Raw genomic sequence first — 12,549 nt, forward strand, 5'->3', positions numbered from 1 at the left:
TGTTCATACTTTTAAAATGGAGATCGATAGTGGATCAAGTGTTTTTTTTTAACTATACCTATTAAGAACAAGAGCTTAAATAAATTAACAATTATTTTTGACGTTTTGTTAATTATCCAATTTTTTTATATTTTTAATGACCTCCATCTGCCTCGGAAATACACTTGGTCATCATACAACAAATATATAATAAGTATATATTAAACTAATTTCAGTATTTCAAACTTAGAAACATGAAAGTGGTATTAGTATTAACATTTGTTTATTATTTTTTGACTCCTTTCTGCAAATGTCTGAATTCCTATAGTTGCAATGAACGAGTGAATGATGACAGTTTTTATTTCATAAATCCATCGTATCCAAAGTCAGAGGGAAACATAAGTTTAGATTGTCCTTTAACCCTTGATCTCCATCCTTCGTCTTCCAATTGTAGTTTGACACAAGATGAAGAAGAATCTCGTATTTGTCAAGTAAGTGCAAAAATTTGTAGTTTTAACGTTAGCGGATGAAATTTGTCAATCACGTTCAAGCGTCATTTTCTCGACTTGTATGTGAATTAAAGAGCTTAAGTTTGTTTTGTTTGTAGCTAATTGCCTATGCTTTATTGTCAATTTAATTTCAAATACTCAACCTTCATTAATTATTGTAAATGTTCAAATTCCAATGGACCACCTGGTATGTGCTTTTGAAGCAGTATGAGATCCGACTCTAAAGATGTCACGTATTTTAATAGCAGTAATTACATTGATTCTAGTGATGCACAAGTTTACTTTTAACCTGTGGGTTGGAATAAGATCACACAGTTTTGAGCGTTATTCACCATTTTAATGAAGTAAAATTTTTAATGTCAATAAAATTTGAGCCTTTTTCAGTGTTTTTTAATGTGAAAGTCTCATCTGTCTTTGATGGACGTGACCTAATCCTCTCAAGATACTTAGCAGTCCTCATTTTTCAAGGTTTACCTTGAAACCGTAAAGTCATAGATGGTTACTGTCGATGTTTTTCCTCGGTGGAAAAGGTCTACAATAGTTCACCTGAGTCGTCGGATTCATGTTCACCATAATGACAATCAGGATGAAATGCTTAACCACTATGTTTTATTAAAAAAATTCTAGATGTCAATGGATTCACTGATTGGCCGACAAGAGCCAATCACAATGCTACATCATTTTTAATGTCAAATTTATAAGTGTGGTAACAATTTTCATATATAAAGAATAAAGATATTGTATTATGAGTTATAATTATATGGAACACCCACAAAATTGATTGAAAAAACATAAAAATTCGAGATGGTAAATTATAATAATTACAATGAGAATTTATAGATATTATGAATAATTAAGCTTTGGCTATAATTAAGTCCTTAACATTCTTCCGGGCATAAAAATGGCTTTGAAGTATACCAAACATTATCAACGTTATTAAGGTAAATGATTATAAAAAACTTCATTAGAAACGTAGTTTTTATAACTTTTTCTCAAAGTAATAAAAAACTCGCAAAGTTCGTGATCTTTAGAAACCTTTTGTACTTGAAGCAATAACTTTATAATATCTTACTTACATTTAATGATAGCCTCCACCTAAAAATCCCAAGGAAGATTCTTATCCGTGGTCATTACCCAATCAGTTTTTAAGGTCGATACTTGTTGATTTTATTTGATTTTTAGAAAACACATTCGTAACAAAGTGTGTTTTTATCAAACTCGTTCAAAATGTGTACTGACAATTCAATTTTCTCGTTACAGAATGTGCAATTTATACCATCATATACGTCATTATTCGATTTATTTGTATAAATTGACAAGGTAGCGATTCTGTAGCGAAGCTATTTTTTCTTAGATAAAGTAAAGTAGTTTTGAAACAGTGTTTTTGTCCCAATGTTAGACCTCGGGAGACCTAGCCCGTCCAATAATAAATACTTTAATTAGGCCTAAATTAAGCTCTGGGGTTTAAATATAATTAAAGTTAGACTAAATATAATTCAATAATTAATTTGTTAATCTGGCACAGCTAATTTACTATAATATTAATAATAGTGATAGCTAGAAGATGGTGATTAAAAATTTGGTTTTTTTGTTTTTGTTTGAAGGACCAATATCAGTGACTATGGCAATGATTTTAAGTCACTTATTAAGGCCAATATAGCTCTAAAACATAGGATTTGAATTAGTCCTCTTCCATTCTTCAACAAATTCAAACAAACACACGATTACTAAAATGTTGCCTATTTGGGAGAATTATTAATATTGGTTGAATTGAGTAATAAATATTTATGCGTATATATTTTTACGAGACTTTGCATTTTATTATTAATCACCATAAAATGGAACGGTTATTTTCTCTATAGGTATATAATCTGAATTGTTTCCAGCCATGTAATTATATATGCAACAAATAAACTGCACTTCACTTTTTTATTATCGATCATTTACACATCCTAATTTTCTCCTTTATTATATTTTGATTTAAAGGTACGTTTGAATTTCGATGAATTTTCCACACAGCCACCATTGTTAGGAGATTGCGTTTTTGATCAATTTTATTCCTTGGACACTCTTCTTTGTGGACTCAATTCTGGGCATCATCTCTATTTAAATACGGAGAGTGTCAACCAATTGGATTTTCATTTTAGACTATCTAACCTGGAGCCAAAACTATACTCATGTTTAGATAAGTTCAATTTGACCAATGTAATATAAAAACAACATTACTTTATCGGCAAATCCATTAATTTCTTCTTTTTAATTTATACATTAATAAATAAGACTCTGGATAATGGTACTACATTAAATCGATCTAGAAATAAGTTAAGAGTGAAAGTGGAAAAATTGGAGGAATTGAAGAAATTTGAGCCTTCAAAACGTCGTGCATGGAAAATTAAAGTCACCAAAATTCCATGTTCTTGTACAAGTGAAGAACAAAGAATTCCATCCGGCTGTTTATCCTTTTATACCTCAAATTCTGGGGACATCAAGTCATTCAACTATGATCATTTAGGCTGCTTTAGGTATTACTTTTATTTAACTGATTTAAATTTTGCAAAACTTCTTATTTCCATATGTTTCCGGGTATTACATGTCCACAAAACTTTTCTTGTAAAAAATATTCATATATTACCCACAAAAAATAGTTAGACGGCGAAAATTTAAAAAAAAGTATTTGAATCCGATACTTTTTTTATACGCAAGTATTTGTTATACGTTTATTCCTATGGATAAGTAACTTCGAGTATTTCCCATTGTTTAAGAGTTCTTACTGTTATGTACAGGCCTTGACTTCTTTAATGATGAAAATCCGTTTATTTTTTAGCTGATCATTATTTTGGAATTGGCAATATGAAGAATGATTTTATTATTCCTTAACTGTTGTTATTATTATTTATCTCCTGAGTAGTGAACTTCCTTTTCTACACGATTCAATTATATTCAAAACCTGATTGAACATTAATGTCTGCTCATAAAAGACAGAGAGTAACCTTGGTGATTTATTGCAGAGTAACAATTATAATTCTATCCTTGTTGGACCAGAGTTGATTTAAAGATCGACATTGGAGTATTTTTGCCGATGTCCTTGTTTATTTCCTTCTCCTTTGTCCCCTCGATCATGAAAAATCATGAAAGCAAAGTTGCTCTCCTCCAAAACATGATTCCTATTGTCAATGTTTATTTTTGGTTGCTTTTTGTTAACACAAGGCTTTCATGACTAAAAATGGAACGAACAGTCTTTTGTTTCCTTCGCTCTCACTCCATAAGAGGGACGTTGAGAACCAATTCAAAAGTAAAAAGGTGGATGTGGTGTAATAAAAAATGCCATTATACTTCAGAAGATTAACGTGGATTATTAATAAATGCTAATTATGTAATTAAAATAGAGAGGTTTTGTGATTTTTTTTGCATATTCTCGTGCTCTTTTTTGCATAAGTAAACAATATTAAATATTTCTCAAATCTTTCGTCATGAGTGAGTAAGAAGCAAAAAGAGAGAGGACCTCAGACCTTCTGGATGCCAAAATTAAGGTGGCAGAGATTATGGACATTGTGAAGTGCTCCAGTAGCCTCATTTTCAAGGTGACCAAGATGAAAAAGGATGATTAATACCTCGCAAGGAAAGAAAGAACTTGGGGACACAACTTGAAAAGGGATTCTGAGTTTCTGGGGGAGCTGAAGAAGAAGATCAAGGAGGACCCCTCCAAAATCAATGAATCGCCTCTCTAACGAGTTTGACGTGGACGAGGGGACAATCAGGAGGGCTGTGAAGGAGGACTTGGGTATGCCCACTTAAACAAGGATCCCAGGCTACCTGTTGACGGACACTCTGAAGGAAAGGAGACGGCAGAGGTACAGGAAAGTTCGTGCAAATGGATCCACAGTAAAAAATTTCTTTGCCGAGAAGATTTTCACCGTGGACCAGGTCTACAACCGCCAGAACAACCGTTGTCTTGGAAGATCACCAGAGGAGGTTAAGGGGGTGTTTTGTACAAAACATCTGGTCCAAACAATGGGCTGGGTGATCGTGGCGTCCGACGACAAGAAGATACCTCCCTTCTTTTATAAGGTTAGGGAGAAAATAGGCCAGGAGCCTACTACTAGGTTGCGAGGTTCACCAAGCTGCCATTTCTCAAGGCCAACTACCCAGAGGACAACTATATATTGCCCCATTGTGATGCTGCCGTACACAATTCGGCAAAACGCCAGAAGTTCTTTGCCGACAACATGGCTGATTTTTGGCCCAAGGACATGGGGCCATCATCTTCGCCAGATTTAAAGCTGTTGGACTTTTCTGTGTGGGGTACTTTGGAGAACGAGACTAACCAGCCATCTCCTCCGAATGTGGACTCCCTGAATGCCACGATTGTGAAGGAGTGGAACAACTTGTCTGATAAGTTCATCCTCAACTCTTGCAAGCCTTTCAACCGCCGTGTGAGGCTGTGTTTCCTCCTGAGGGCGTCCATATTGAGTTAACATGTTCACAATGTTCGTGTCTCAAAGTTTTGAGATAAAAGTTTTCAAAATTTGTTATCAAAAAATAAAATTATTGACATTATTTTGGGATCATATGATCTAGCAGTAACTTAATTTTATTGCTTGGTTGAATACCTGTGTCTACTCAATTAAGAAAAAATACCCAAAACCATCCCTTATCTTCTTATTCTCATTTTTTTTAAATAGATTTTTCAACCATTATCTTTGATCCTTACTTTTCCATAATTAAAAAAAATATATGTTTGATATACATTTTATTTGTACAATGAATAGTGATGAAAATCGTGTGTATCATGAACATTTAAAAAAAGACGAAAATCAACTGGTAAGTGTGGCAATTCGAAGAATATTTTAGTGGAGATCAGCTAAAAACAGCTGTGACAAGGAAGGTAGGGCAAAACAAGGACATCAGCAAAAATGACTCCGATGTCGATATAGATTCCTAATGAAAACAAAGTCTTACAATCATAACTGTATCAAATTTTAAAGGTTACTCTACGTCTTTTATGAGAACACACACGTATTCAATTACGTTTTGAATATAATTGAGTCTATTTAGGAAAGGAGGTTCACTAGTCCGGAATTAAATAATATTGACAACACTTAAAGAGAATGACATTCTTAATTGTATTATCTATCTACATGAAAAAATATTTTTGCTACTAAATATTTAAATTGCCAATTAGTATTGGATTGTTGACAGACACAATTACTATTCAAACATATTGTTAGTGATTATATAATTAACATGCCAAGGATTAATCTAGTTCTATAAATATTCATATTGATTTTTATATAAATAAATGTCTCAAGTTGAGTTATACCAAAAACAACTTTTGGTAAACCATTTCATTAGTCGTATTATAATTTGAATAGTTATTTAAAGAAAATCAGTTGAAGATTTTATGTATAAACTTACTAAAAGTAAAGTGAGATCAAACAAGTGTTTTGTTTTTTACTGTTTGAGGCTTGTCTAAATAAATTAGATGCACTTCTCATAGGTTTGACTATAACTTGTTAGAATTCCAGGTATCACATATCAATTCTGACTAAGTAGCATTAATTTGGAAAGAAAAAAGTTACTAGGACAGATTTGATCATATCTCTAAAATTGATAACATATAAAAAACTTATAGTTTTTTTTTCTTCATAAATATACTTTTTACTTGATTTTAATACAAAAATAAATGATGTTTTATGTAAAACTCCGCGCTGAAAAAAATGTTTAATGTTAACTTTCAAGTATGAATAAATTAACTGCATTAGTCTCGTTTGACCCCCGTAAGAAAAAGTATTTTTTTTTGCAGGGCTAAACTCATTTGAAATAGAATATATTCATATGGCATTTTAAACTAAACATATTATTTATTGTATTGAATGAGTCAATATCAAAAGCTTTAAAGATTTTTTTCTTTGTGTTAGAAAACTGCAATTGGGATGGATTTTTGTTAATATTTATAAATATTATGCTTCCCAAAAACATATAATCATTTAAATAAATTTGATGAAACTTACACGGCGTGATAGTTACAAGTACACGCTACTCTTTTGTTTACATGTAAAAGTTTTATAATCTTGAAAGTTAATAGTGATAAATCAAAAACTGAGTCATTTGACACAATAAAACATATTTATGAATTTATTCAGTTAATTAAACAATTATTATTAAAAAGCAGTTTTAAGTCCTCAATACTTCAGTATAATATGATTATACCTGGGTTTAAATCTGTTCACCTTTTTTCAGTTCGTTCGTGAATTTGTTCTTTTTCTGAAAGTTATCTGTTCAACATTGATTTTTTCACTTTTGAGCTGTTGAAAAAAACAAAAATTAAAGGGATCACATTTTGTTGAAAGGTGAAAATGTATGTTTCCACGAGTACATATGTCCAATATGTATACTGTAGAATATTGTTAATGTATAAGAAAATATTAATTAAAAATATGTTTGGAGTGTGTAACCACACTAAGCGGCCACATCTAATTTTCAAATTTAGAAGTGTTTCAAACTTTGAAATATAGTTTAAGAGGTCACCTACATTAGCAGTTACTTTTTCAGTTTGCCTTGCCCGATTGATTAATAGAGGTTTGACTCTATTTGGGTTCTAGGGCTTCTGCAGGTAAAACCTTAGATATAATGAAAAAAAAAGTTCTTTCATGGACACGTTTTGATTTAAAAATCTGTAAAATATCCCAAACGATTTTTATATATTGTTCCTTTAACATTATTGAGTTGAATCTGGATAAAGGATGTTTATGAAAATAAATAAATATACTCTTTGGATAACACCGTATGACGCCCCTATATTTTGCTTTGTTTCTATATTTTTACAATGCACGTCTTGTTTTTTTTTTTATATCAAGTGTGATATATATTTTTATCAAAAATACTTCCAGAGTTCATTGATGCCAAATCAGAAAAACTTTTACATCGATTTATCATTTTGATCACAAAAATCTGTCTTTTAAATACTATATTTTACGATATATTTAAGATGGACGGCCATTTTTAAATCAATGTTAGGTAATAATGTATTCATTTGAACAAAATATGACATTCATACGTCATGTCTGTAGTGGGGTAGGATTGCATGTATACCTAAATTGGGTCGTTAGATACCACTAACGATTTTATCTATCCCTTTAGAATATTAGCAGAGCAAAGCAACTAAAAAATATTTATATTTGACCGTAACAAAATCGATTTATCAAAAACAGGCATATTTCTGAATATTTTTAGAAATAGTCGCATTATACAAAAATTTCAGTTGGAAAATTATACGCAAAATTGAATTGAACTTTTTATCTTAGCTCAAAAAGTAATTAGATATGATATTTCTATACTAGTTGCACTTGATGTTAATACAAACGTTTTAGTTGATTATAAAATTATTATAACAGACAAAATAAAATAAGAATTAATTAATGAAATATTTACAATATATTGAAGAAAATCAAGAACTAACATAGGATTTATGTCTCTTTCTTATTTGATAATAAAGAACATGAAGGAAGAAAATAAAGAACATGTTAAGGAGAAACAAGAACAACTCACATTACCATTCGCAACAAAAATATGGGCCATCTTTCTTCAGAAGGAAAAAATGATAAATAAATGGGGTTTATATATTTTTATTCAGCTAACAATTAAAGAAATTAAATATTACACTATATTTGACGAGAATCAGAGGTTGTTCACGTCTTAAAATTTGTTAATAAGTTCGAAAAATAGATACAACTTTCCCCTTTTGTTAAAAATCTTACAGTGCCGTTGATGACTTGTAAAAGAACTAATTTTATACTTATGGAAATCACTAAATATTTATAAAATTTAAATAGGCATTATTTCTAATCACGGCAAGCATTCTTTAACATTAAAATTGTCATTTTTCCTCTTCATGGCTTCAATTTAAAAAAGCATCCTGTCATACACAAAGTTTTGAGTGATAAAAAAGTAAAGAAAGCCTCATTTACAGTTGAATGTTGAAGTAAATTTTATGTTTAACAAATCAACCCTACCAATGAAGGGAAAATAAATAAAATGACGTATTTAAAAAGAATTAAAAATACATTTTTGTAATTCAAAGTAGCATAGAGACATAACAGTATTTCTTATTTGGCATAAATGAATTTTGGATGCATATTTGATAATAATTTATTAGGAATTTTGAATTAAAAAAAAATGAAAGGTTAGTCCTAAAAATACAGAAATAAATTAAAAGAAAGGCTCGTAATACGGTGTACCACAAAAGTATATTTATTTACTTGCAATATCTTCTAGACTAACATAACCATAATGTGAAGCAAATAAAAGCAACGTTGTTATTATATTTTGGAAAGATATACGAGCAATATATAATTCTTTACCAAAAAAAAAAAAAAAAATCTTGTAATTAACTCGATAATTTTTAAGGAACAACGCGATAAGTCATTTTTTTCTAATTTTTACAAATTTTCAATGCAAATCTTTTCTGAAATGATTCCAGATTTTCATGCCAGGTTTAGTGATAAAAATATGAAATGAATATAATTGTTCTAACTTAACATAAAATACGAATTTTATACATGCTTATTCCATAGTCTAGTGACTTGGAAATGGTGTACTAATGTTGTACATTTCTTAGAATGTAATCAATGTATTCAGTAATTAATAATTTCACACTCATATTCAGATCCATAATTTTTTAAATGGGTATAAATTTGATGTTGGGCATCCTCAAAAATAATAATAATGGTATCCTTAATCAAGAAACAAAAAATGAACTATAAAATGAATGCCGTTCATTTTATGCTCGTTCTTTTGTTCAAAAATGAACGGAAAGCGTGAAGGTCGTTCATTTTCCCGTTCTATCTATAAATTTGGGTGATATTTATTAAATAATTAATTGAATATATATTTACCCTTTCGGACAAATAGTGACGATCGACTATGTTCAAAGATCAATATAAATGATTGCACATTTTGGGCTGGCTATACTGGGCATTTAAATAATATGAAGCATTCAATATGTATTCAACCTGAAAGTGGACATTGCGGAATTGAGTATTCATCTATGGAGGAAGAAACTGGTTCGTTTTCACTGACAAACCAAACAGTCATTGGTACAAATGATGGTTCAGGGTAGGTCCTTTCATTTAATTTAAGATAATTTGTGAGTTATGATGATTACTTTTTATGAAATTATAGTGCAGAAAATGGCATTAGGAATTGTGTTGCAGACTACATTGAAATTCCCAACGGAATGTGTTTGGTAAGTATTTTATTATAATTATTTGGTTATGTATAATTATAACCTGATATAAAACAACTTCTTTCTCATTGTAGCATTTATGATTAGAACAAATTTATTTCATCTAAGCAAGGAATAAATGTTTAATAGTAATTCAAATACTTTTTTCACTTTTAACAAATAAAGGTGGCTTTCAAATGCTTTTTAAAACATTTGTACATCAAGCCAAAAGTACATATTAAGTACGTTGTAAACTTCAAAGACAATAAAAAAAAGACCATCAAATAAGTAATTATCATTGTATTAATTTTTCTTTGCACGTTATCATAGTATTATAAATAGAACTTAACGTTTTTCTCATAAAGCATATGATATTCCTTATGATCTCAAAATATAAAATTGATTAATTAATTAATATTACGAAAAACAAAAAAATAAATAAATTTCAAATCATATAATATTTATTTAAGTTTAATTTTCGTTTAAACTAGGGAGAAAATGGAAACACAATTTCAAGCGATCGTTTTTGTGGTAATTCATTAGGGTTTCAATCGCGGAAAGAGAACATTATATCTTATACACGCCCTTTTTATCTACGATTTATAACCGATTTCGATGAAGTTTCTAATAGTTGGGATTACATGAATAGAGGTTTTCACTTGAAATATGAACAAATTGCTTGCAATGATCATAGACACAACATAAATAAGTAGAAATCCTTGGACAGCGGAACATATTATATTCTTTATTTCACAAAACCTTTTACATTTAATTATATGTTGTTACTTAATAAAACATAAATATATTTATTTATTCGCATAATCAGAGATGTTTTTAACCTAACAGGGGGCTCGGGGAAAATATAATAATATGGGAAAGGGTTTCTCTTTTGGAGGGAAGGGGATTTTTTTCAAATTTTCTTACTTATATATAACTTTTCTGACTCTAAGAAGAGGTATTTTGAAAATAAGATTGACCGACTTTCTGTTTCTCAAAAAAAAAAAATGAAAGGCTTTTTTTGCTAAATAATTTTTAATTGAACGACGTTTTTTTAGAAAGTATTGTTATATTTGTTAATGACTGGTTTACCTTTTTGGGTTCCTATTTTTAGCCTTATGTACATATTACATATTTTGATGATGACATTCTTGAGAAGGTTTCTAAAAACCTTTTCTAACGAGCACTTTTCCATGCAAAGCTATATTTATTTTCAAAAGGGCCTTTATATCAATTTTAAAGTCACTATATCAATAATCCTTTATTTAAACTCTGGTACTCTATGGAAGGGATGAGGGTCTTACCGCCTTCAAAAATGTGCAGAACTTTTTCATTTTTCGCCGTTTTAAAAATAATTTAAACAGAAATCTTTTAGAAAATTTAAATATACTTTTTAAATAAATGTTCATAATATAACGTTATTTGGGAAAATAAATATTTAATTCAATTTTAATGCAACCTTTTTTTTTGTTTAATGTCAATCTTTTTATTATTTTTTTCACATTTAAAAAAAAAATTCTCTGCGAAACAATTGGGATTTAAAAAAATATATGGATGTACAAGAAAGCCCTTAATAATAATTGAGGTCTTAGAAAAATGCCCATATCTTTCCCTAAACCCTTTGTTAGTGAACTGGTATTTTGTCCAACCCTAATTTGATATAATTGCTTTAAATCTGTATAAAAAAGATTTTAATGCTGCAACAGCATTAATATGCTCCTGAAACATCTTTTAGAATAAAAACAAATTTCAATTGTTACAAAAATGTATTCTCCTGGAACTTTTTGCAATTTTTAATAAGGGTTTGGTAAATTTGATTAATCTATTTACTTTTGAAAAGTTCTTTTGCTTTGTAAATTTCATTTTTTTCAATTTAAGGTAAATGCTTTGATACAAATCAAATATTAGCTATTATTCCATGGTATATGACACTCAATCTCATCAAAGTTGATGAGTACATTTTTAGTAGGAAAAGTAACAAATATTTCAAAAAAGTTTTTATTGAAAACGAAATTCTAATGTTCGAACTATAATAATTAAAAATTATATATTGTTGACTCGTGCGACTATTGTTCGTTGGGCTGTTGAGATCCGGAATGACACTTATAAGCTCGAGAAAGGTGTCTTATCAGGATGTCTTCGGGAGACAAGGACACCTAACAACATCACCCAAGTCAAATACCTGGTAAAGAGCGTTCGAGAGCTCTCAGCAGAGCTTTCCCTGCAACCCACAGTGGTTTTTCGAATCCTGACTGAGGATATCTACTTCAAAAACCTCCTCCTCGTGTGGGTACCCCATTTGACAACGGCACCAGACAGTTTTTAACCCGGAGAAAGATGGAAACGATCAAACAGAGGGCATACATACCAGATTTTAATCTCTTTGAGCGATTTCTCTTCCTTAAGCTGAAGCAACTGCTTTTGAGTTACAATTTTGATAGCCATGAAGACCTCACATGCAGCGTTCAGCAGGTGATTAAGTTAGTGAACGAAGATGAGCTCTCCACCCAGTTATTGGACTTGAAAACCTTTTGCCACGACGATATTCGAGCCAGGGGAGACTTTGTTACATGATTGAGTAATATTTTTGAACTTTTGAATGTAATTTTTTGTTTTATTAAGGCAATCTGAATTATTTCGGAACAACCTAATACTATTTAAAAACTGATTTAATAAAAAATATTTATTACTTTTTTATGAACCTCCTGTTATAACTCTTGACTCACATTTTTTTTCTTCAAAGAAATGGAAAAGAAACCTTTCTAACATCCTTCCGTCAAACGGATATTAAACAAAATGTAATAAGAAACATACATATATCGTGCCATTTATGTTGATACA

At 30.1% G+C, this 12,549-nt stretch overlaps 1 protein-coding gene across 1 annotated transcript; it reads left to right on the forward strand.

The window, feature by feature from the left end:
• Nucleotides 1-233: 233 nt before the first annotated feature.
• Nucleotides 234-10,435, forward strand: LOC121129855 (uncharacterized). Its single transcript, XM_040725570.2, has 6 exons — nt 234-470; nt 2,475-2,693; nt 2,769-3,010; nt 9,399-9,602; nt 9,669-9,732; nt 10,203-10,435. The coding sequence occupies exons 1-6, from the start codon at nt 234-236 to the stop codon at nt 10,422-10,424; spliced, it is 1,188 nt and encodes a 395-aa protein (XP_040581504.1). The 3' UTR covers nt 10,425-10,435.
• The last annotated feature ends 2,114 nt before the right edge of the window (nt 10,436-12,549 follow it).

The sequence above is a fragment of the Lepeophtheirus salmonis genome, chromosome 14 (assembly GCF_016086655.4).
Source record: "Lepeophtheirus salmonis chromosome 14, UVic_Lsal_1.4, whole genome shotgun sequence".
In the NCBI taxonomy this organism is placed as follows: Eukaryota; Metazoa; Arthropoda; class Copepoda; order Siphonostomatoida; family Caligidae; genus Lepeophtheirus; species Lepeophtheirus salmonis.

Excerpts from the sequence above, each read along its gene's own strand:
- LOC121129855 (XM_040725570.2), top strand. The coding sequence starts at position 234 with ATGAAAGTGGTATTAGTATTAACATTTGTTTATTATTTTTTGACTCCT. Across the intron at positions 2,694-2,768 it reads ATAAGTTCAATTTGACCAAT|ACTCTGGATAATGGTACTAC; the intron begins GTAATATAAAAA and ends TTAATAAATAAG. Across the intron at positions 3,011-9,398 it reads GATCATTTAGGCTGCTTTAG|TGACGATCGACTATGTTCAA; the intron begins GTATTACTTTTA and ends TCGGACAAATAG.